Raw genomic sequence first — 22,210 nt, forward strand, 5'->3', positions numbered from 1 at the left:
TGATCGACATCCCTTGGCTTGACACTGTAGTTTGAGAAATCTCCGTGTACCATGATGTCTGAGCCAACATGAGGCTTTGTGGGTTGGTTGTCTGACTTTCTGCACCTTTTTTCATCAGTACATAAAATATTGTTTCCCTTTGGCACAAATACATCACAATTAAAAGCAACTGCTACGAAGCTCAGCCAGTAAAACTGGGTGCGGTTTTATTGCTGTTAGTAGTAATTCACTTCTATTACATTTTGAAAATAAAGATGGAGATACAAGTTGCTTATATCAAATCAGCTGTGAAGCTGATACTGATATGTTAAAAAATTATTAACATTTGCCAATAACTATATACTGCACAGCCATAGTTATTTGTCTTCTTCTTATTATTATTATTATTATTAGTAGTAGTAGTATGGTAGCATTGTTAAGAAGCAAAGAGAAAGTGAGAGGAGGTTGTAATAAGAATGATATAAATTTATATTTTTAAAATAAGTTCCAGTATCAAATAAATAAAAAGAAACTATTATTGACAAATATAAACCACTTAGAAAATGTACAGTATATTTTCAGATTTTTGCTTTAAAAACAGAACCTATTTAAAAATAAATAAAGTCAGAAACAAAACTGATGTGCTTTTTGAAACGTTCTGTTTATGGTTGTATTGCATATTTTAAGCAAAGAAAGTTTACCAAACGCAATTGATTTTTCAAATTTCGTGTCTAAAAATAAAACACAACTCCCATAAAAAGTAGGTCACCCATTTTGTTGGATTTAGTTGTATATTCAAATGTCATTTTTAAAATCCAAAGTTAATGTTTGCAATTAGTAATGTAGGCGGAACTCACGTCAGCACGTGACCATTTTCCAGCCAATCAGACGCGGGCAGAGACGTGTAATCGGTGGCCAGATTATGGTTCGACAGGAGGTTAGAGCTGCTAACAGAAACTGGCTCCGGTATAAGGCGAACGGACAGGAAAAGCTGCGTTAGTTGTAGCTGGGGCTCCAATCCTTCACTTCAGGGAGGTGTAACGTTTATTCTCAAGGTAAATGTTGTTCCTCAGCTACTTTGCTTTCGCCATATTTGTTTTTTATCCTGGTAGTGTATGCTAGCTAGCCTGTCAGCACTTCGGGTTGTATGAATCAGGATGCTGAGAAGTTTGAAACACAGAACTACAGCCACTGACATTAACACTGCGTGGACATGCTTGTTGTGTTTTTTGTTAACATGTTAAGGTTTAAAGCGGTAAGTATGAAGTAATTCGCTTACAATTATGAGAAAAGCAAGCCAACCTTACCTAAAAGTCTTCTCCAAGCAACTACTACATTTTTGGTTGTTGCTATTTCTTCCTTTTTATATGTATTTTTAGCTAACGGGGGGGGAAAAGGCTAATGTGGTCATTGAGCTAGCCTGGCTTCCTTCTGAGTCAGTGGAGTGGGTGTGGTAGTCTGGACAGGAGCTTCATTCATAAGCCTTCACTATGTGTGGTGCAGCTGGAGAAGAACTGAGGCATCCACATCCACTGACCCCCTTTCTCTTCTTCTGTGGTTTCTGTGATGTTGCTGCCTCCGGTTTCAGCTCCCTACATATGAAGCGCATGTTGCTTGGTCGCTTCAGACAATAGATTGGACATGAGTATTATGAAAACTGGGTCATCTGAGAGTTTAACTGCATTATGATTAAAGACTTATTAGAAATCTTTTCTTGGGGTTTTAAAAGAAGCTGAAAAGAAGTCGCCATAAAATGTTATCAGTGACACAGAAGCCGAGTGTATTCAAGTAGCAATAAAAACTTCCTGGATAATTTGAGATACTTTAAACCTTGCCCTCCCAGTCACCAAATTAGTTTCTGTCATCAAGTTTGAGCTGTAAACTTGGAGACCAGCGCTGCCTGAAAGCAATTTGTGCCACTATTTGTACAAACCCAGGTAACCAAACAGGTAAGGCTGGATACTGTTACTGGAACAGCAAGATAACCAGTGTCAAGTGCTGTTTTTCAAAATAATGGTCATTTTTTTTCCTTTCGGCTGTTTGTGTGAGATTATATCACACGAACGGCAAAATCACAATATCTCAGCTATATTGTGATTTACAATATAGTTGAGATATTTCAGTTTTTCTTCCTACCTCCATTTTGTACAACTAAGCAAAAATATTTAATACTTAAGTGATTGCATTTGAGTGTTTTTCTTGCTTAGGATAAAAATGCTCAAAATTGTGTAAAATGGTTGGATTGAATTATTACATAAAATGTTATTCTTGTAAAATCAGTATACCTCTTATATGTACTTTTTTCTTATTCTAACATTTTTATCTCATGTACTCAAAAAAATCCTCTTGAAATATGTGTCTGGCATACAAGAACCTTATTTTAGTCCGTTCAGTTTGTCTGTAGCTTTCTTTACCAAAAACACGATTATTTCAGCTGCTGCACTGTAAAACATTTGAAGGTGATTTAACTTGTAAATTAGAGTCCACCTGTTGCCTTGAAAATGCAGTTTAACAAGAACATTGTTCTGGTTTTTACTCAGAAATGTTGATTTAACAAGAGACAAATCGTCTAAACATTGTTTTTAAGTTGATTAATCTTGAATTGTGAGTTTTAACTTAATGCTGCAATTTAAACCAAATAATGATTCCACAATATGGAAGAAAAAAATTGCCCTCATCTCATTAAAGAGCCACATTCCTCTATTTTCACTCACAATATCAAGTTAAAATTTTTAATTCTTGTTTCAACAAAAACATTATCAAAATTTCTGATCTGATCATGAATTTTGTTAAATATCCCACTGAATTCAGCTAAAAAAAAAACATTTAATGTGAAAAGGACATTATCATCAAGTTTTAAAATAAACACAAGAGTCAGATCAATGCACTTCATCTCGGGACACAAAAACATGTAGCTAAGCATTTTAGTTTTGTGTTTTTATGATAGTGTCATTTTTACTCCAGGTTGTCATGTAGTCAGAATCTCATTCAGGCCTTTATCTAATAATAATAACTTTATAAAGCGCTTTTGATCAAATAACAAGGAGATTAACAAAAATGTTACCACATGATGTGATAACTTATTTTAACTTAACTGTAATTTCTATCAAGTAATTATTGTGTAACTTGAGGTTGATGATTTAAATAATCCAACAGATTAAAACATTTAATTCTTAAAACAAATAATCCAGTGAAGCTCCAGTGCTGGACGTGTTATTGCAGCATTACTCCTGACTGTGAGATGACCCGTCCACATTTGGTTTTGCAACTGGATTCCTTGCCGTTTTTGCAGGTGCAGCAATTCAGTTCAGCAGTTCATTTGAAGGACCTTTTATTTCCCCGATAGTTTATTATTATCTAAAACATTGTTGTTTGCACAGAAATCAACATCTGCACTACAGTGCTCACGTGGGAAATTTGCAATGTTTTAGGAAACATGCTAGAAGTACTGGAAGTACTTTTTTCCTCCTTGTGTTTTTAAACTAAATTTTTCTGCAAAACACTCAGTTGTCTTGTGTATAAAACATGCCTTGCCTTGCAAGCAGTTTATTCTTTGCATATTTATAATTTTGCTTCACTTAATGCATATATTGGTCCTTCTTTTTTTCATTCTAGAGTCTCTGGTTCCTCAGTTTTTAATAGTTTTATTGCTGTTGAAAATACCTAATGTTGCAGAGACCTAACAGTTTTATTCTTCTTTCCCTGAAGTCCCTGTGCTCTCCACTGGTACGATGTCTGCGAAAGCCATATCGGAGCAGACGGGGAAGGAGTTCTTGTACAAATACATCGATCCGTCAGTTGCTGTACAGGACCGTGTCCGCTACGTTAATGTAACCCCTGCGACCGACTTGAACCTCCTCGCACAGCAGCACCCATGGCTGCTGTCTGAAGTAAGTCCACTTGTTCAGGAAGCTCCTGTTTCTTTTTGACATTTTGTTTCAGCCAGCGAGCGAAATCACATGGCTCCCGGAGTCTCACGTTCCTAATTTGCAGGACATTGAGTCAGTTCATGTCCAAAAGCCTTTTACTCTGCTTGTGTGAAACAGTTGGAGACTTGTTTTCAGTTCATGCTGGAGCCACCAGTGTTGATGCGCCTTTTCCTTGATGTTTTTCTTCTTGTTCCTCCTGCAGCGGCTGGTGGTGAAGCCGGATCAGCTGATTAAACGGCGTGGGAAGCTGGGGCTGGTGGGCATCAACCTGGACCTCCAGGGAGTCAAGGAATGGCTTAAAGGTCACCTCATGAAGGAAATTACAGTGAGTCAGCTGTTCCCTGTCCGATTTAGATAGATGGTGACTAACCTAACAAATAAAGAAGCAGGAAATCTGCGAGTGAGAATTTATGGGTCAAATAAACTAAAGAGAATTAAATTAGTTAAATGGATTTTAGCTGATTCCAACTTATGTTAATGAGGTTTTTTTAACCTAACAGTTAAAATATGGAGATGGCCTTACACTGTGTGTGAGAGATGCTAATTTAAAACAAACACAAAATAGTTAGAGGTAAGATTTTTAGGCTCTCTTTAGCAGCTTATATTGGCGATGAATATTGTAGCATCAGTAAAAGTAAACAAATATCCCATTAATCCTCCCATTAATTCTTAAGATTTCCAAAAAGTTACCAATATTTCCAAATGCAGAATGTTGCCTGTTGGTTAAAAGAACATTTTCGGTGTCCTCTGATCAGCCTTCCTGTTATCTGCTGGAAGTATCGCTCTCTATCTCTCACAGCCACAACAAACCAATGTTTCACACGGTGTGGTTTGCTCTCAAATATCCTCTCACAGAGTAATCAGGGCTCCTGTGGTTACTTTAAACCACATGTGTCAAATTAGAGGCACGTGGGCCAAATCTGGCCCGCTGTAGCTTTTATGTGGCCCTCTAGGGTCCAAATTACATCAGTAAGCCCTAGTTTTTCACAAATCCTCAAAATTCACACAAAATCAAAAAAATTTTGATTGTTGATTTGACTGCAAATTATTCTAAAAATTTGTAAAAACGTTGGGTTTAATAGATGACTGCCTCAGTCTTACTTCGTCAAGTTAGTCATTGATCGTTACAGCAAATGATAAAAAGTCGCATTTAACATCGTACATTATTGCAAATATCATAAAAATTCCTCATAAATATTTCTAACTTGGCATCACAAAATTTTGATTTCAGAAAGGCATAAAAACAAAAGTCCTGGTGGGACAGGTATTTATTAATATTTTAACAGTTAAATGGGTTTTATCAATACATTCAGGCACAACCGGCCCTTTAAGAGCATTCAGATTTTTGATATGGCCCAAAATGAAACCAAGTTTGACTCACCTGCCTTAAACTTTGCCCTCCCAGTCACCATATTAGTTTCTGTCATTAAGTTTGAGCTGTAAACCTGAAGACCACGATGCCTGAAAGCAATTTGTGCCACTATTTATAGAAACCCAGTTGACCAAACCAGTAAGCCTGGATAATTATAAAACTGGAACGGCAATTTCACCCAGATTGAAGAGCCACACCTCACCATTTCCTTCCTACCCCTCTCACCAAACTGTTTAGTACCCACATACTTGCATATTTGCATTTCAGTTTTGTTTTTCTTGCTTGGGATAAATAGTCATAAAATTGCTCGACAGGGGTGATGTCACACCATGTGAGAGAAGAGTCTCAAGAGCACAGGAAAAACCCCAAAATTATTTCACTGTCGACAAAACAAAGTAGCAAAACATCATTTTACCAGCACCCATTTACGATTGAAGCAACTAGGCCTAATAAATTAAAACAAACTCAATCATTTCCATTGTCATGATTTATTGTTTCTCTTTCTGCCAAAGAATGGATGATACAAGTTCAGTTTGCTGCTTTGGTCTTGTGAAAAAAAATAAAATAAAATAAAATTACCAAGCGCTGTCAGGTGAAATCACTCAATCAGGTTTATCCATACATTGTGCTCAATACAGAGAGCTTCTAGGGCGATCGATAATGAAGCAGGTCTGGGTGAAAAGCTCTGCCAGGCAGAGACGACACAGATTTTATACCAAGGTAAGGAATCCAAAACATGGGAGAGACGGCCTGGTTCTGATGCAGCTGCAGCAGAACGACTCCCAACTCTCTGTGTGTGTTTGAGTTCGTGTGTGTAATTTTCCACCACACTCTCAACAAGCCCTTTATTTTTCTTTTTTAAAGGAAATGTTGTTTACGAAGACTTCAAGATTAATTTTGTCATTTTGTTTATTTATTTTGGATATTTAAAATGTTTTCCAGTGTTAAGTGTTCACTGGAATTTAAAGGCTATTGATCTTTGAGGATGTGTTCTTGCATTATTATTATGTTATTGCCATTATATTACTTAAAAATTGTCTCAAAAAAGCAATATTTATTGCAATAACTGCTTTAACAATTTATCTTGACAGTCCTAGAAGCAACATTAAACAAATAAACTGATAAATACAAAAGCACCACAGACATGAGACATTAACCCACGTATCAATTTACAGCCCTAATAAAAACATTTAGAACCCATTTATGAACTAAGTTTTTAAGAATTAAAATCAGTACGGTTAGTCAGATTAAAAAAATTAATTGTTTCACAGCCCTAATAAAAGTACGACCTTTGTACCATCTGAAAGTGTCTCATTTTTCATCAGATCGCGCTTATCTGTGAATATCATACAGTGTAAAAGTCCAACGGAGACACAAATTCAAACGAGATTCCTGGTAAATGTGGTAAACTGCAGATGCCAAGATGTGTTCGACGCGGTACGGATAGCGCTCCATTAGCGGACGAGTTCCTTGCATATGATGCAATCCAATGCCGGGGTCGTTTTGAGCCGCTCAGTCAGGAGGTGGGCTATTCTAGTCCACCGGAGATTCACACATACCAGACCGGTTTTCACTGATGCAAGACTCTCTCTTCAGCACAGATAGCTGGCTGCTTTCCAAGGGTTGCATGTTAACTTCCTGCTCAATTAGCCTCCTTTATAGCCGGGCTGAACTAACCGGAGTGTGTTTGTCTTCGCCAGGTTGGAAGGGCAAAAGGTGTGCTGAAAAACTTCCTGATTGAGCCATTTGTTCCACACACACAGGTAAGGAATGCTGGGTACTCTAGACGCCGAGTCGTATTCAGGCCACACCCCGACGACGATGAATGCCGCTTGTAGCTGATTTATGGGTCAGGACACAGGTCGCGCTAGTCTCTTTTGTTCGTCATTTTGACTGTCCAGATCCAACCACACATTATTCAAGCAGATGAACAGATTCAACTTTATCTCTGCAGTGATTAAAAAACACTGATGGAACAATGAAATGAATCGACTCCTCTTAAATTGAGACTCCAGCAGCGCTTCACCTGCTGCAGTCTGAACGCGCAGCCTCACATCTTCCTCCTGGTGGCATCTGGAGAATCTGCGCTGATATTTAGATTGGGCCTAAAAAATCCAACCCAACCCTGAGTGACTGATTTTAATTAGAGATAATTTATTTTAATTGGAGAGATAAACCAGACTTATTATTTTAATTGGGATTTTACTGCTTTCGTTTTAGAGCCCGTTTGAAAAAGCAGCGTAACTTCTCCCAGCTTTCATTTAACATCTTCCGGCTCCGTTTTGATTTTTGTTTTGGCGCAGGATAAAGTCGAGCGCAAAGCTGACTGACAGGATTTTATCTCCGCAGCTCGATCAGAGCCGTTTGCGCTAATTACAGCCTAACCAACTCATTACTTTCTTTTTTTAAGAACTGTCTACTTCTCTTTTTAAGCAGGTTTGTTAAAAAACTGTAGGTTTGTTAAACTTGCCACTTCAGCCAAAGTTTAAAATGGGCTTTTTAACGAGACGCGCTCCAAAGCACCTTGCCTGTAACTCTTCAGCGTCAACAAGATGCATTTAGTTCAGCTTCTGTTGCAGAGGATATTCAGAAGATGCTTTTTGGTATTGACTGATTTAGTTTCCTCAGCGCGATGCTCTCTATGCTTAAAGTTAAAAGAGCCAGGGGAGTGAACTGCAAGCTGTCAAAATGACGAACGAGCTTCAGATTTTTCCGTCAATTTAAAAAATAAAAATAAAGACCAGTCAAATATAGAACGGTTAAAGCGACCCCTGGGTCAGGATAAACGATTCATCTCAGATCTCCTGAGATGAACAATCTGAGAGTTGAAAGCTGATGTTCATCTTGACTTGCTCCGTCATATCCTGTCCAAACACGGTGTGACGTGTTCGTTTGCTCACGTGTTTAACCCGTTCAGGATGAGGAGTTTTACGTTTGCATCTACGCCACGCGTGAGGGCGACCACGTACTTTTCTACCACGAAGGCGGAGTGGAGGTGGGTGACGTGGACGCCAAGGCCCAGAGGCTGACCGTCACCGTGGACGACAAACTGAGCGACGCCCAAGTCAAAGAGCAGCTCCTCACACACGTCCCCGACGACAAGAAAGAGTACGGACAAGTATTTGTGTCAATATTTATACTTTCTCTTCTGGGGAGTAAATATGGAATGCCAGCAATACCAAAATTTGTGTTTTGTTTGTTTTTAGACCACTGCTGAAAGAGTTCACGGGTTATTTCTATATGGTTCACAGCTGAAAATAAATTTGACACCTCACCCATTTCCTTCCTGTCTTTCTTTATAATCTTTTGCTTTTGAGACACTTTAAAAAGAGGAGCTGTTCCCCATGTGAATATTCTTGTGTAGGAAAAGATAAAAAGAAAAAGAACACTAAAATGTCAAGATAACCTTTACATCCTGTAAACGCAGAGATTCCCAGCCTTCACTGCAGCTCTTCTTTCCTGTTGGGTTTGACCTTCAGTGATATTCAACCAAACATCTTTAAAACATCTTTATCTCTTATAAACAGGAGATGTATGGTCAATGGTGTTCTCATTAACTTTCACTCTCTACCAAAACCTTTCACTCCTACCCATTTCTTTTGATATTTATCCCTTTTTTTGTCTCTTAAAGTGTGCTGGCCAGTTTTATTGTGGCGCTCTTCAGCCTGTATGAGGACCTCTACTTCACCTACCTTGAGATCAACCCTCTTGGTAAACGTTGTATTATTTTATTTAGATTGAATAAATAATTTTTTTGTGACAATTGGTGGCCAGAATGTTTAAAAAATTTATAATTTCACTTCCCTAACCAGTCGTGACAAAGGACGGAGTGTATGTCCTCGACATGGCAGCCAAAATTGACGCTACAGCAGATTTTATCTGCAAGGCGAAGTGGGGTGACGTGGAGTTTCCTCCTCCGTTCGGCAGAGAAGCATACCCAGAGGTGAGCTCAGCTATCCTCCTCAGGTTCCTACCTTTGCTTCACTTTCATCGTTTTAACTATTAATGACTACCGAGGTATCAGGTGCTTATTTGTTTGTTCATCTTCTGAGGAAATTTATTTATTTTACAGACACTAGTAAGATTTAGGGTGCATTCACACCAGCCCGGTCTAGTCTGCTTTAATCAGACTCTAATTTGGGGGTGCACCAGTTTATCGGCCAGCCGATTTCCTTAGTTGTGGGAGATCGATGATCAGCCGATTTTTACGAAACCGATCTTATCCACTGATCTGATCTAGCTCGGCAAAGGTCTAAGAATCAACCACTGTCCTCTTTTGCTCTCCAGTAAGGAAGGTTTGACTGACAGACCGGCCCACCAATTTACGTCTGCAAGATTATAAGTAACAATAGTGACCCCCCTGTTGCCAACTCAACAACTTTCTTGCTATAATGAGCAACATTTTAGAAAAAAAAAAAAAAATGAAAGGCCAAAAACCGCAAGGTAAACCTTTTAAAAAAATCGGAAATGGCCAATTACAGAAAACTGGAATCGGTGCAGCCCTACTCTAATTTGTTTGTCTGGAAAGTCTGATCCGTTTTTTGGGAATGTGAATACAAATTTGAATTCTAATGCGGACCAGAACTCTGATCCGCCTAGGAACCTCGGTCTGGGTCTGATTCAAGTGAACTGTGATACGGTTTGAAAGCGAAATATATTTACCTCTGCTCTGCGGGTTAACGTTGTCAGTTGTCATGGCAACTGGTCTGCGTGCCGACGCGGAGAGCGAGGAAATGCAGAATATAAATGATTTAAAGTTGCCTTACCTGTTTATCAGCTTATTTCCTCTTTGCTGTGGCGCACTGCAGCAGCTGTAATTTTTTAAAAACCTTTAATAAATTACAAAAACTGGACTAATTGCCTCATTTGTTTGAACAATCATCAAATAGGATGACATATTTCATAAAGTATTTGTCACATTTTGATAAACTAATTTTAACAGCGGCAATTATGTAATATTAATCTAATGGTCAGTATAAAAGAGCAATTTGCTTAGTCCTTTCTTGCATCTTGACAAAAACCAAACTGTTTATAGATTTATATCAAGGGAGAATACTTACGAAGGTCAGCAATATTCTCAGCTTTAATTTAAGCCATATTTTATAGAAATCGGATAAGAAATAAAGGTGCTACGATCATTTTTGTGCCGGATTCCTGCTCATCCCGCAGTGGAACAGTCTGGTTTTGAGGACATGACTCGGTGACTCGCAGTAATGGCGCCCGCAGGAGCGCCGCTAGCGTTAGCGGCTAACAGGACGTCTAAACCAGTGATGTATATCAATGGAGGAATCCTACAACCGCTAAAATCTGACACCGCTCCGTTTTTGTTTACATGTTGTGAAGAAGGAAGTAGTGCTGGTCTACTTCAGAGGTTTTGTGTCGATTCCTTCAGTAGTTCTTGGTGCAGCGCCCCCACAGGCGACGGGGGGAACATGTTTTTCAGTTAGTTTTGGTCGTTTGACTCAGTGCAGTGTGAATGTGAACTACAGTTCTGAAAATGTAACAAATGTTTGTCAGTAAATGTCTCCATCTTTACTGACTTTTTTTTTATAATTTCAGGAAGCCTACATCGCAGATCTGGATGCAAAGAGTGGAGCCAGTTTGAAGTTGACCCTGTTGAACCCTCAAGGCAGGATCTGGACCATGGTGGCTGGAGGAGGTGCCTCTGTGGTCTACAGGTAGCCTAGTCACTTTATGAGCTTCTTTATTTTTCTGGTAAAACTGCACATATTTTTACATATTTCACATTTTGTCCTTCCTCTTTCTGGCTTGAAATTTGAAAGCATCTCAGGCTTGTATGAGATTTGTTTACAATTCCTGGCACCCCTTCACATTTTCATCATCTGTTGATCAGTAACTGAATGTTTTCTTCATTTTTAGCGACACAATATGTGACTTGGGTGGCGTGGAGGAGCTGGCTAACTATGGCGAGTATTCCGGTGCGCCGAGTGAACAGCAGACCTACGACTATGCAAAAACCATCCTGTCTCTGATGACTCGAGAGAAACATCCTCAAGGTAAATACAGATGAAACTTTATCTGGTTTTCTAAGTAAAGATAAAAAAAAGAGCTAGAGTTGAAATGGCTTTAGGGAAATCAACCCGTTTTGGATAAACCAGATATTTATTATTGAGAAGTGGGGGAAAAAAAACTTTCTTTTTAAATAATTGTTTTCCTGAGATGTCAATATTCAGAGAGTGGCTGTTGCTTTGCTCTCTGCATTTTAGGTGTCAGATTATGTCAAGAAATATCTTGGTTTTTAGTTTATTTTTCTCCCTACAGGGAAAGTGCTGATCATAGGAGGAAGTATTGCAAACTTCACCAACGTCGCAGCTACATTCAAGGTAAAACATGTTAACAGAGTTGGTTATATCAATCACTCTTGGATACCAGGACCTAAAATCAATGGATCTTCTGTCATTTTCTTTTTTAAACAGAAGAAAACTGCAGTATTTTATCTTAAGAAATACAATATTAGCTAAATTAGAGAAATTAAGTCTGTCGTGATAAGCAATTAATAAATGAATTTCATGATAAATAAAAAAGATCTCTAACATTTCATTTCTATTTTTTGAAGAGAAATATTGTTTAGAGAAATAATAATACATTTTATTTATAGTTCCAGTTGTTTGGTTTTTATTTATTTATTATTTTGGTTGTTGTGCTTTGGATATTTAAAATATCTTCAAGTTTCCGTGTATAAAATTAAAGACATTGCTCTTTGAGAGGCCAAACATTGCACTACTTGAAAATATTCCAAAACAATAATTACTGTGACAGATTATGGCTTCAAGAGATGTGCAACTTTTATGAAATATTTTCCAGCAGCATCAGCCATTTTGATGAACAAAAGTAAACAAGACCTCTTGAGCTTGTTCAGTTTTTCTTTAGAAGTGTCAATGTATTTTTGCATTTGATTTTTAATTCTTTAATGAAAATTATGTGCTACTTTCTGTGGTTCCTCAAACTAAATCGTAACAGTTTCTATTGAAATCTGAGTTTACTGTTCTTGAAGAGGTTTAATGTCTTTATAGATTGAACTGCTTTCTCTTCTTCCTCCCTCAGGGCATCGTCAGGGCCATTAAAGACTACCAAGGTCCTCTAAAGGAGCACGAGGTCAGCATATTTGTGCGGCGTGGCGGGCCCAACTACCAGGAAGGCCTGAGGGTGATGGGGGAAGTAGGTGAGTGAAATTCTGCATACATCCTCAAAGATTGAAACCAGCAATCAGGTGTGTAGTGATGAACTCTGACCTGAACCTTCAGAATCGCATAAAGACGGTTACAAAGTCGGCCTTCTATCACCTGAAGAACATTTCCAGGATTAAAAGGACTAATGTGCAGCGAGCTCTAGAGAAACTCATCCATGTGTTTATCTGTAGTTGCTCTGATTACTGATGATCTGAAAACGTATTGTTTTTTTTTTGTTGTTTTTTTTAAAGGGAAGACCACAGGTATTCCTATTCATGTGTTTGGAACTGAGACTCACATGACGGCCATCGTTGGCATGGCTCTGGGTCACCGGCCGATCCCCAACCTGCCTCCAGTCGCCGTCCACACCGCCAACTTTCTCCTCAACGCCAACAGCAGCCCCATGGTAGGTTCACTTCCTCTCCATAGCTTCCCAGTGCAGGAACTATTGGTCAGTTAGTAATTAAATGGCTCTTATTAATTGTATGATAACTAACAGCAATAATTGTTAGTCTGTATAAAAGTTGACAAAATTAGCATTATACAATATACAACTGTGGAAAAAAAATTAAGAGACTTAACATTTCGCCATGACGTCTTTAGGTATTTACTGTGATGGTTTGCTAATGGTTTTTAAAATGACTTTTTTCACCTCTCAAACATGCAGCTCTTGGAAAAATGAAGAGATCACTGCATTGAATCACATCAAAACATCCTGGTTATTCCACCAAATATTGATTCTGAACTCTTCCTGAGTTAAAACATTAGTTTGTTGTTTCTAAATGAATATGAACTTCTTGTTTTCTTTGCATTATTTGAGGTCTGGAAGCACTGCATCTTTTTCGTTATTGTGACCAAATAAATACTAAATTTTTGCTTGGTTGTTCAGAGACATATCGTCAGTAGTTCATAGAATAAAATAACAATGTTTATTTTACTCAAACATAAACCTATAAAGAGTAAAATCAGAGAAACTGATCATTTCAGGTGGTCTCTTAATTTTTTCCAGAGCTGTATATTTAGAAAAAAATCATCAAGCTATAGCTGATTCCAAACATTCAGCTAATATTCATAAATTCATGTTTTTCTCCTGCTTTCTTGTTGCTTTATGTTTCACTTTCTCTGATAACTCAGATTGCCCTTCAAGGTTGTTGCAGTTTAATGGTTTGCAGGGAAAATCTTCACTTTCCTTCATCAACTACGCACTTTGCTTTGGATGTCATAAAGTTTAATGACGATCGCTTCAGCTGCTTTTCGTCCATCTGAAAAATTAAAGTTGTTTGAGCATAAAGCAGCACCAAATGGAGTCTCTGTTTCACTGTGAGGTTATGCAGTTTTGCCACTTTTTAAAACATATTTTCCATTTTTGGACCTTGCAAAATAAGCATTAGACATAAAATCCCGTACGGTACAGAAACGACATGAATCGGGACATGAATTCAGTCTAAGAGTCTTGCACCAGTTGTCTATCTCTAATTTATTTATTATATTTATGTAGTAATGCACTTTACCGGTGAGCTGTTTTTGAGAGAAAAGGTTATCAAAAATCTACTTAATGGTATTTAACTCTGGTATTTACAGGATTTTCTGAATCCAGTCTTGCAGGTTTAATCTTTGACATGCATCATCCTTGAAACCAGTTTGTGCAGCTTTACTTTGTCCAAGCAAGAACAGACTTGTTACATATTAAACAATCTTTCTTTTATGTTAGATTACACCATGAGGAAACTTTACACAGTAAACCTTTTATTTGTTTATTGTGCAAACTGTTTAAAATTAGTTGCCAAAGTGTAGTGCATCATTTACTCAGCTTTAAAGTGAAGCAGTCGGTACAATCTGAGTGTAACTGGCTGAACTTTTCGTAAGACTCTCGTGTTGCGCTGCTCTTTTCGGTCGGTTCTGGTTCCATTAAATCGTTCCTCCCTACTCTCTCTCAGACTCCGGCTTCATCAAGAACAGCTTCGTTCTCTGAACCCAAAACTACAAATGACGTCACCCCGCCCAAAAAGTCGAAAGCAGGCCTTCCACCAGGTAAATATGATTGAACCACTCCCACATATTAATCACTTATAGATAGTTGTCTGTAATTTATCTCGCTTCTCCCCCCACTTATGTTTTTTGCCTTTGCTCCTTTATCCCTGCAAACTGTTTTTGTATTTTTACCCTTTTTTCTTGGTTTTGCTGCTCCAACTGTCCTCATTTATGCTCTTCCATGCTTGTTTCTCTAAGAATCTCTTCATTCTTTACTGTGGCCTCTGAAGAATGTGGTCACAGATGGTTGGAAAGGTAAGCTAGAGGTGTGCCATGCTCTCACTGCGATCGGCTGCATTTTAGGCTTCACATTTACACAATGGTACCCCTACATGTTAAAATCACCTCATTTTACTATTAAGATTCAGAAAAGTTGCTAGTTATATTTGATGCTAACCAGTAGATCTAGTTTTTTAATTGAATCTTTTAGATGTTGGTCCTTGCAGCAGCAGAGAGGCATGGCCTGTAGCAGCTGAGCTTTGCACACTCTTTCCTCTGCTGTGCTTTTAAAGGGTGTGCTTGCAGACATGACGCAGTTCCCACTGCATTTTAGGAGTGTTATAATGAGTGCAGTAAAGCCAGACTCAATTCTTTTTGTTTTTCTTTCTTTGTTTTTATTGTCATAATTTCTGTTCCTGTGGTGTTGCAGAAGCTCAAGCTTCTTCGGTCTGCAGTGGAGGTATGGATGGATGTGAGAAACCTCCAGCCCCCCCACCCTTTTGTTAACCTTCATTTGCCCCCTTGCTTTCTCTTTATCCCCAAACTGACCTTATTTTTTTTAAATTCAAGTTAAACCGAACACTCCTCCACAGACTAAAGTTTAATGACTGAGTTTTTAATGCTTAGGGAATCATTTTAGAAACTATAAAAGAAAGTTGACCGACTTAGAATAGTGCAGAAAACAGGATGTGGTTTCTTTAAAGAAGCAGTATGTAACTAATCTAAATATATATATTTTTTGATACTGTCATTATGTTGACAGTTCAATCTGTGAAAAAAATCAAGCTCATTTACCTGTTCTGAGTGCTAACTAGCAGCAACCAATGAGAGCCAGGAGGCGGGTCTTAACGCTGTCAATCACCCTACATATTTTATTTTAACATACTGCAGCTTTGAGGCAAGCTTCATCTGAAAACATCCCCCACTAGTCAGGCATTATGAAAAATCTATAAACACTTTCATCTCTCTAACTTAAAGATCAGATGTACAGAAGGTGAAGAATTTGGAGACTGATTATTTTTATTTTATTTTTTATTGCTGCATGTTGTATGTGATCATGGACATTTTAATGCAAATTGTGGAGCTTTTTAGGATGCATTGAAAAAGACTTGATTCATGCAAAACAGAAAAACCAAAACTTGAGTGCTTAAGTTTGAATTTATTGTGAACATTGTCAAAATTATGCGTACGACCATTATACACCCTTACTGATTTTAGGACAAAAGTTCCTCTGCAGGTTTTACTTTAAACACACATTAATTGTAATCAACAATCTTATGATGCAATTAAAAATGAATAGTTTAGCCACTTTTTTGTTGATTAAAAATTTAATTATCTGAAATTGGGTGTTTGAAGAGGACATAAACAAATTAAATGAATTTTACTTTATGCAAAGCAACAAATTTAAACTTTAAATTGTTCTTTTTTATAATTTCGCCCTGGAATAAAAGAAACGGATTGATATACAACTAAAAACTAATTACTCATAGCCTTCATCATAATGGTGAGACAATCTGAACCAACTGGATGTGTAGTCATACTTTTTGAAACGGCACAGTTGTATAATGAAGTTTATTGAACACTAATATGACATGGAGATTAAAAAACACCTTGGATATGTTACAGAGTATTGAAAATTCTCCTGAGCCTCAGATATTTAAATTTTTCAAGGTTCTATCTAGTTGAATGTTTTTAAACCTTTTTAATGAATGGTGGCAGCATTATTTAGCTCACTCTGCTTCTTCAAAACTGCAAATTAATTTGACAAGTTTGCAAATTATATCAATTTCCCGCAGGTACTTTGATAAAATACTCACTTTATCTAAATTAAGACACAATCCAGTGATTTGCACAAGCTTTGAAACGTAATGCTACCATTGTACGTTCAATTATTTTCCCAAGGAGCTTTAAGATGGTAAAGATGTCTGTTTGAGAGGAGATGAAACTGATTCTGCCAGAACAAATGAAATGTAAGCTCTGAGAACCGTCTGGTTCCCTGCTAACTCAGTTTCAGCCCTCCAAGGGGGCTGGGTTGCTGACGGAGCAAATTCACCTGCACTGATGCAGAAAAGGGGTAGAAATGTAATTTAACAATATTGCTCATTAATGATTGTGAAGTCTCTAATGAATCCCATGAAAGGTGTGAATATGGCTACATTCACACTGCAGCCGAAGTGACCCAATTACTTTTTTTTTTTTTTTTGCTGTAATGTGACCTGTATCTGATCTTTTCATGACAGTCTGAACAAAACGGGTCGGATTATTTTAGGATGTGACACAGGCCACTTGGATATCTGATTCAAATCTGACCTGAACGTCCAGGTCGCATTAACCCGACCTCAACGTCATTAACACTCAACAAGCAAGCGCCATTATTCTGCGTCCTGATAGGTGCAAGCGGGAAGAAAAACAACAATGGCGCACTATAATGAGGATTATAGTCTTCATTATAGTGCGTATAATGAAGCCAGCATGTTGATGTTAATATCCTGGCTACGGTCGGACAACAGCTTTAAAATCATAAGCTATGCTCCGCCGTTAGCATCCATGTTTACTTCCGCAAACACTGAGCACTACTTCTTCTTTATGGCGGTTGGTAAAACACTGAGCACGCTGATGTTATTGCACCCTCTACTGCGCATGCGGGACACTTTCAGGTCATTTGCAGTTCACACTGGAGATCACATACAAGTCGCCTATATTTGGAAGTATAAACGATCACGGCAAAAAAAAAAATCCGATTTGACAAAAAACTGAAATTGGGTCAATTCAGGCTGCAGTGTGAAAGTAGCCATGTTTTGTTGTGTTTGCTACATAAATGATTGAGTTAAGAATGTCTGGCGGTTGATACAAATTCCCTTTTTTAAGGTGGCTTTGGGTGTGAAATTACTTTTTGAAGTGGTTTGCTGTGTTGGTGTGGTGTTTTTCTCCACCTCCTCCACGTTTCTCCTCGGACCGAGATCCCTCGTGTTCTGCTTGTTGATGTTCCCAACGCTGCAGTTTTCCCAACTTACCTCGACTCCCATCCTTTTATAACTGGCTTTGCTCCTTTTTAAAATAACAGTTTGAATGTTTATTTTATTTATTTTGTCCTACCAGCCAAAGCAACCACGCTGTTCAGCAGTCACACCAAGGCCATCGTCTGGGGCATGCAGACGCGCGCCGTGCAGGGCATGCTGGATTTTGACTACGTGTGCTCCCGAGACCAACCCTCTGTGGCTGCCATCGTTTACCCTTTCACGTAGGTTTCCCAGCGTGCTCCAGTTTATAATAAAACAAGTAACTGTTTAGCAAGAAATGGAGACTTGTTTTAAGTAAATAATTCCTTCATATTGGTGAAAAAGTGCTAGTTTCTTTGGGAAAAAAATTAACTAGAAAAATCACTTATTATAAGTGAAATGATCTGCCAATGGAACTATTAATGATAATGAACCATTTACTTAAAATTAACTTACAAGTAACTTTTCAGGAAGATATAGGAGCTTGTTTTATCTTTAAGAGCACCAAGACTAGAAACTTGACCAAAATACTTGGTAAGATTTTGTATTTTTGCAGTGGGGTAGAAAATGTTGCAATCTGACACGGCAAACTCAGAATGAATCACCGCAGTTGAACTAAAAAACATTTCAACTAGAAGATGTAATTTAATTTTATTAGTACGTCTTTCTTTTTTTTTTTTTAGTCATGTCCTATTTTTGCGTTTTGGGCATACCATGTAGAAAAGGCGACACCAGGACAGATTTGCTCGACAGAATATCTTAAGCTGGTATCCTAATTGTGTGATTAACTTTATTTTATCGACTGAAATCAACAAAGTATAATAACCAACAGCATTAAATTTCATTTAGAAATGCTTAGCACAGTTAGTCTGCAAAGAGTTACTAACTTTAATGAAGTGGAAACTTTCTCATGTTTCCGTTTTGTATTTCTCAGTGGAGATCACAAACAGAAGTTCTATTGGGGCCACAAAGAGATCCTGGTGCCTGTCTACAAGAACATGGCCGACGCCATGAAAAAGCACCCCGAAGTGGACGTCATGATCAGCTTCGCTTCCCTGCGTTCAGCTTACGACAGCACGCTGGAGGCCATGCAGTACCCACAGGTACAGTGAGAAGCTGTGAGTAACTGAATATTCAGACAAATGTGCATCAATCTAATGTTTGTCTGGGATGTTTTCAGGTTCACACCATCGCCATCATAGCTGAAGGCATCCCAGAAGCTCAGACCAGGAAGTTGATAAAGATCGCAGACGAGAAAGGCGTCACCATAATCGGTCCTGCCACGGTACAGAGCTTAAACTCACCAAACATGCCAGTTAAAAACCAAACGAGGTCTAGAACTGTGTAAAATAATTTTTAGTCCTTAAATAATAGCAGATTTTCTAACCTGGGTTCTCCAAAATTGTCCCAAAAGGTCTCAAATTTAAGCTATTGAAACTCAGAGAAACCCTGATTGAGTTGCTCTGTTGCATTGTGAACCCCAGGTTGGTGGGATCAAGCCGGGTTGTTTTAAGATCGGCAACACGGGCGGCATGTTGGACAACATCCTAGCATCCAAACTGTACCGCCCTGGGAGCGTGGCGTACGTGTCTCGCTCTGGAGGCATGTCCAACGAGTTGAACAACATCATCTCCCGCACTACAGATGGCGTTTATGAAGGCGTAGCCATCGGAGGAGACAGGTACTAGCATCTTCTTTTAAATTATCTTTGAACAAGTTAAGAGAGGTCTACACTGCTAAAACACAAAATCTTACCAAGTAATTTTGGTCTAGTTTCTCGTGCAGATATCTTATTACACTTAAAGTAAGACAAACTAACTTAAAATAAACTTTTCAGCAAGATGTAGTGGCATGTTTTAAGTAAATAATTCCTTAATATTGATTTTTTTTTTTTTTTTTAAAGTTCTATTGGTAGATAAATTAACTCATAACATGGGGAAAAATGTCTTGTTATAATTAATCTGCCAATGGAACAAGAACTTTTTCATCAATATTGAGGAATTGTTTACTTGCAACAAGCTTTTATAAGTTGCTGAATAGTTACTTGTAAATTAGGTTTGGCTTATTTCAAGTTTGCTGAGATATTCACACTAGAAACAAGACCAAAAATACTTGGTAAGATTTTGAGTTTTTGCAGTCTAAAAAATGTGTCCATTATGGAACTCTTCTGATGTTGCTAGGTAACGAACTAGGGTTGCTAGGTAACGGACTAGGGTTGCTAGGTGAGGAGCAGTGGCTACTAATTTGCAGCTTTATATTCCAGAGGTTTTTTAGAAGCAGTTGAAACCCAAATGGAAGTATAAAGATGTGAATTTTTCCCTTTAAAAGTGACAACTGAAACTTGAGGTGGAACTAAATATTTTTTGCTGTCCAGATATCCAGGTACTACCTTCATGGACCATGTCCTGCGCTACCAGGAAACTCCAGGGATTAAGATGATCGTGGTACTGGGAGAGGTGGGAGTCACTCCAGTAATTCCTCGTGTTGATTTGATTGTTTGCGGCAGCCTCTCATTTCTATAATCTTCCTCCGTTTCTTAGATTGGAGGCACAGATGAGTACAAAATCTGCCAGGGCATCAAAGACAACGTAATCACTAAACCCGTCGTGTGCTGGTGTATCGGAACATGTGCCACCATGTTTGCTTCAGAGGTTAGTTTTAACCGTATTGGCAAATAAAGTGGCTTTGGAGTGAAAACTGGGTTCACCAGGTGATACTGGCACCTGCAGGTTCAGTTCGGCCATGCAGGAGCTTGTGCCCACCAGGCGTCGGAGACGGCAATGGCCAAGAACCAGGCTCTGAGGGATGCCGGCGCGTACGTACCGAAGAGCTTCGATGAGCTGGGTGACGTGATCAAGTAAGGAATTAATCATTTTAACAGCGATTTGTTTTTTGGGACTTTTACTAACTGTATGCAATGGAACAGGAGCGTTTATGATGATCTGGTGGCCAAGGGCACAATCGTTCCTGCACAAGAAGTCCCTCCTCCAACTGTACCCATGGACTACTCCTGGGCTCGGGTGAGAAACCTTCAGCACTTTGATAATGAGTAAACTCAAGAATTTACCAGTGCAAAGTGCTGGAATGATGTGCTTCTTTTATCCTTTTTTAAACCAGGAGTTGGGCCTGATCCGTAAGCCAGCCTCCTTCATGACGAGCATCTGTGACGAGCGAGGCCAGGAGCTCATCTACGCCGGCATGGCCATCACGGAGGTGTTTAAGGAGGAGATGGGCATCGGAGGAGTTCTGGGCCTGCTCTGGTTCCAGCGCAGGTTGGTGTCATGAAAACCGACAGAAAAAGTGACGTTTGTCTTTTATTTTTCCTGGTTTGTTCCCAGAACAGAGTCCCTAAAGTCTGGCAGTCGATCCATGGAGGGGCTTTTCAGGAGAAATATTTCAGACTTGATCCTGTGCTGATTGAATATTAATATTAAATGAACAGCTTATGTTCTGATTTCAGTGTTTCCCGCCTTCTCAGTTTGCCCCAGTCGGTTTTATGTCTCCCCGTTTAGCCCCGCCCACTAAATGGCCATCACGGCCTCAGGTTATACAATTTGCCCTTCCCATTCGTCTTCGGTTTAGTTGGTTTGCCTCATCTGGCATGCAGCCATGTTTTCTCCACCCACCAGTTTGTCTTCTGTTTTTGTGAATTTATATCTTTAAAATAGGCTGAGAAGTGAGCAGGTAATTAATCACATAAGTTGGGATGAGCTCATAATCGATTTTATTTATGGTTTCAGTTGTAAGTGGTTTTATTTATTGGTTTTGGTTATTTAAAATATCGACCAGTTCCAGTGTTAAGTGGGTCTGAGCAACTTAAAGTTTTATCATGATATTTTGTGGTAGTATTGTGATAAGTGACAATAGGAATTATTTACTTTGTGTTTGTTTATGTAACTGTGTGACCGTTGCTGTGTGTCACAGCAATTATAGCCCCACAAACACAAATACTGCCCATTTGTAAAGCATTTTTTAGGACGCCAGTCATAAAGAAGTGTGATTTGTATTACTAAACTGTACTGTACTCTATTTTCAGATTTATTGACACTTATATTAAACATATGGTGGAGAAAAGGGTAAAACTGGGGTGTTTTAAACATCATTAATTGTAATGTATTGACAGTAAATCAAGTTGTCCACAACAAGAAATCTGTCATTTTTAAACAAATATTTTATTCTTATTTTTAGTTGTTTTTTTGAAGCAAAAAATGAGAGCGTACTTTATGCCGTTCTCAATATATTAATTGAAAATTATTTTAATATTATTGTCTATCGCAATAACTACTGGGACAATTTATCATCTTGCAAATTTATTATCGTGTCAGATTTACTGAGAACTGGTTTGGACGGACTGGAAATGTGATCATTTAAAGCTGCTTTTGTGTTCAGGCTGCCGCGCTACGCCTGTCAGTTCATTGAGATGTGCCTGATGGTGACGGCTGACCACGGACCCGCCGTCTCCGGGGCTCACACCCCGCTCGTCGGCCACCC

The 22,210-nt window shown here is 38.6% G+C and overlaps 1 protein-coding gene across 1 annotated transcript in view; it reads left to right on the top strand.

Annotated features, from left to right (window-relative positions):
• Positions 1-871: 871 nt before the first annotated feature.
• The window catches only part of aclyb (ATP citrate lyase b), a 25,790-nt gene continuing 4,451 nt past the window's right edge, over positions 872-22,210 (top strand). Inside the window, exons 1-24 of the mRNA XM_016663777.1 lie at positions 872-1,034; positions 3,688-3,869; positions 4,111-4,233; positions 6,981-7,043; positions 8,198-8,388; positions 8,912-8,991; positions 9,093-9,223; positions 10,840-10,958; positions 11,161-11,297; positions 11,563-11,624; positions 12,346-12,463; positions 12,722-12,876; positions 14,408-14,501; positions 14,700-14,756; positions 15,151-15,180; positions 17,820-17,961; positions 18,654-18,822; positions 18,900-19,004; positions 19,204-19,400; positions 20,094-20,175; positions 20,260-20,370; positions 20,449-20,576; positions 20,646-20,739; positions 20,837-20,991. Coding sequence (XP_016519263.1) covers positions 3,711-3,869; positions 4,111-4,233; positions 6,981-7,043; positions 8,198-8,388; positions 8,912-8,991; positions 9,093-9,223; positions 10,840-10,958; positions 11,161-11,297; positions 11,563-11,624; positions 12,346-12,463; positions 12,722-12,876; positions 14,408-14,501; positions 14,700-14,756; positions 15,151-15,180; positions 17,820-17,961; positions 18,654-18,822; positions 18,900-19,004; positions 19,204-19,400; positions 20,094-20,175; positions 20,260-20,370; positions 20,449-20,576; positions 20,646-20,739; positions 20,837-20,991 — 2,702 coding nt within the window. The 5' untranslated portion in view covers positions 872-1,034; positions 3,688-3,710. The remainder of the gene's footprint in view (positions 1,035-3,687; positions 3,870-4,110; positions 4,234-6,980; positions 7,044-8,197; positions 8,389-8,911; positions 8,992-9,092; positions 9,224-10,839; positions 10,959-11,160; positions 11,298-11,562; positions 11,625-12,345; positions 12,464-12,721; positions 12,877-14,407; positions 14,502-14,699; positions 14,757-15,150; positions 15,181-17,819; positions 17,962-18,653; positions 18,823-18,899; positions 19,005-19,203; positions 19,401-20,093; positions 20,176-20,259; positions 20,371-20,448; positions 20,577-20,645; positions 20,740-20,836; positions 20,992-22,210) is intronic.

This window comes from Poecilia formosa, unplaced genomic scaffold (assembly GCF_000485575.1).
Source record: "Poecilia formosa unplaced genomic scaffold, Poecilia_formosa-5.1.2 Scaffold444, whole genome shotgun sequence".
In the NCBI taxonomy this organism is placed as follows: domain Eukaryota; kingdom Metazoa; phylum Chordata; class Actinopteri; order Cyprinodontiformes; family Poeciliidae; genus Poecilia; species Poecilia formosa.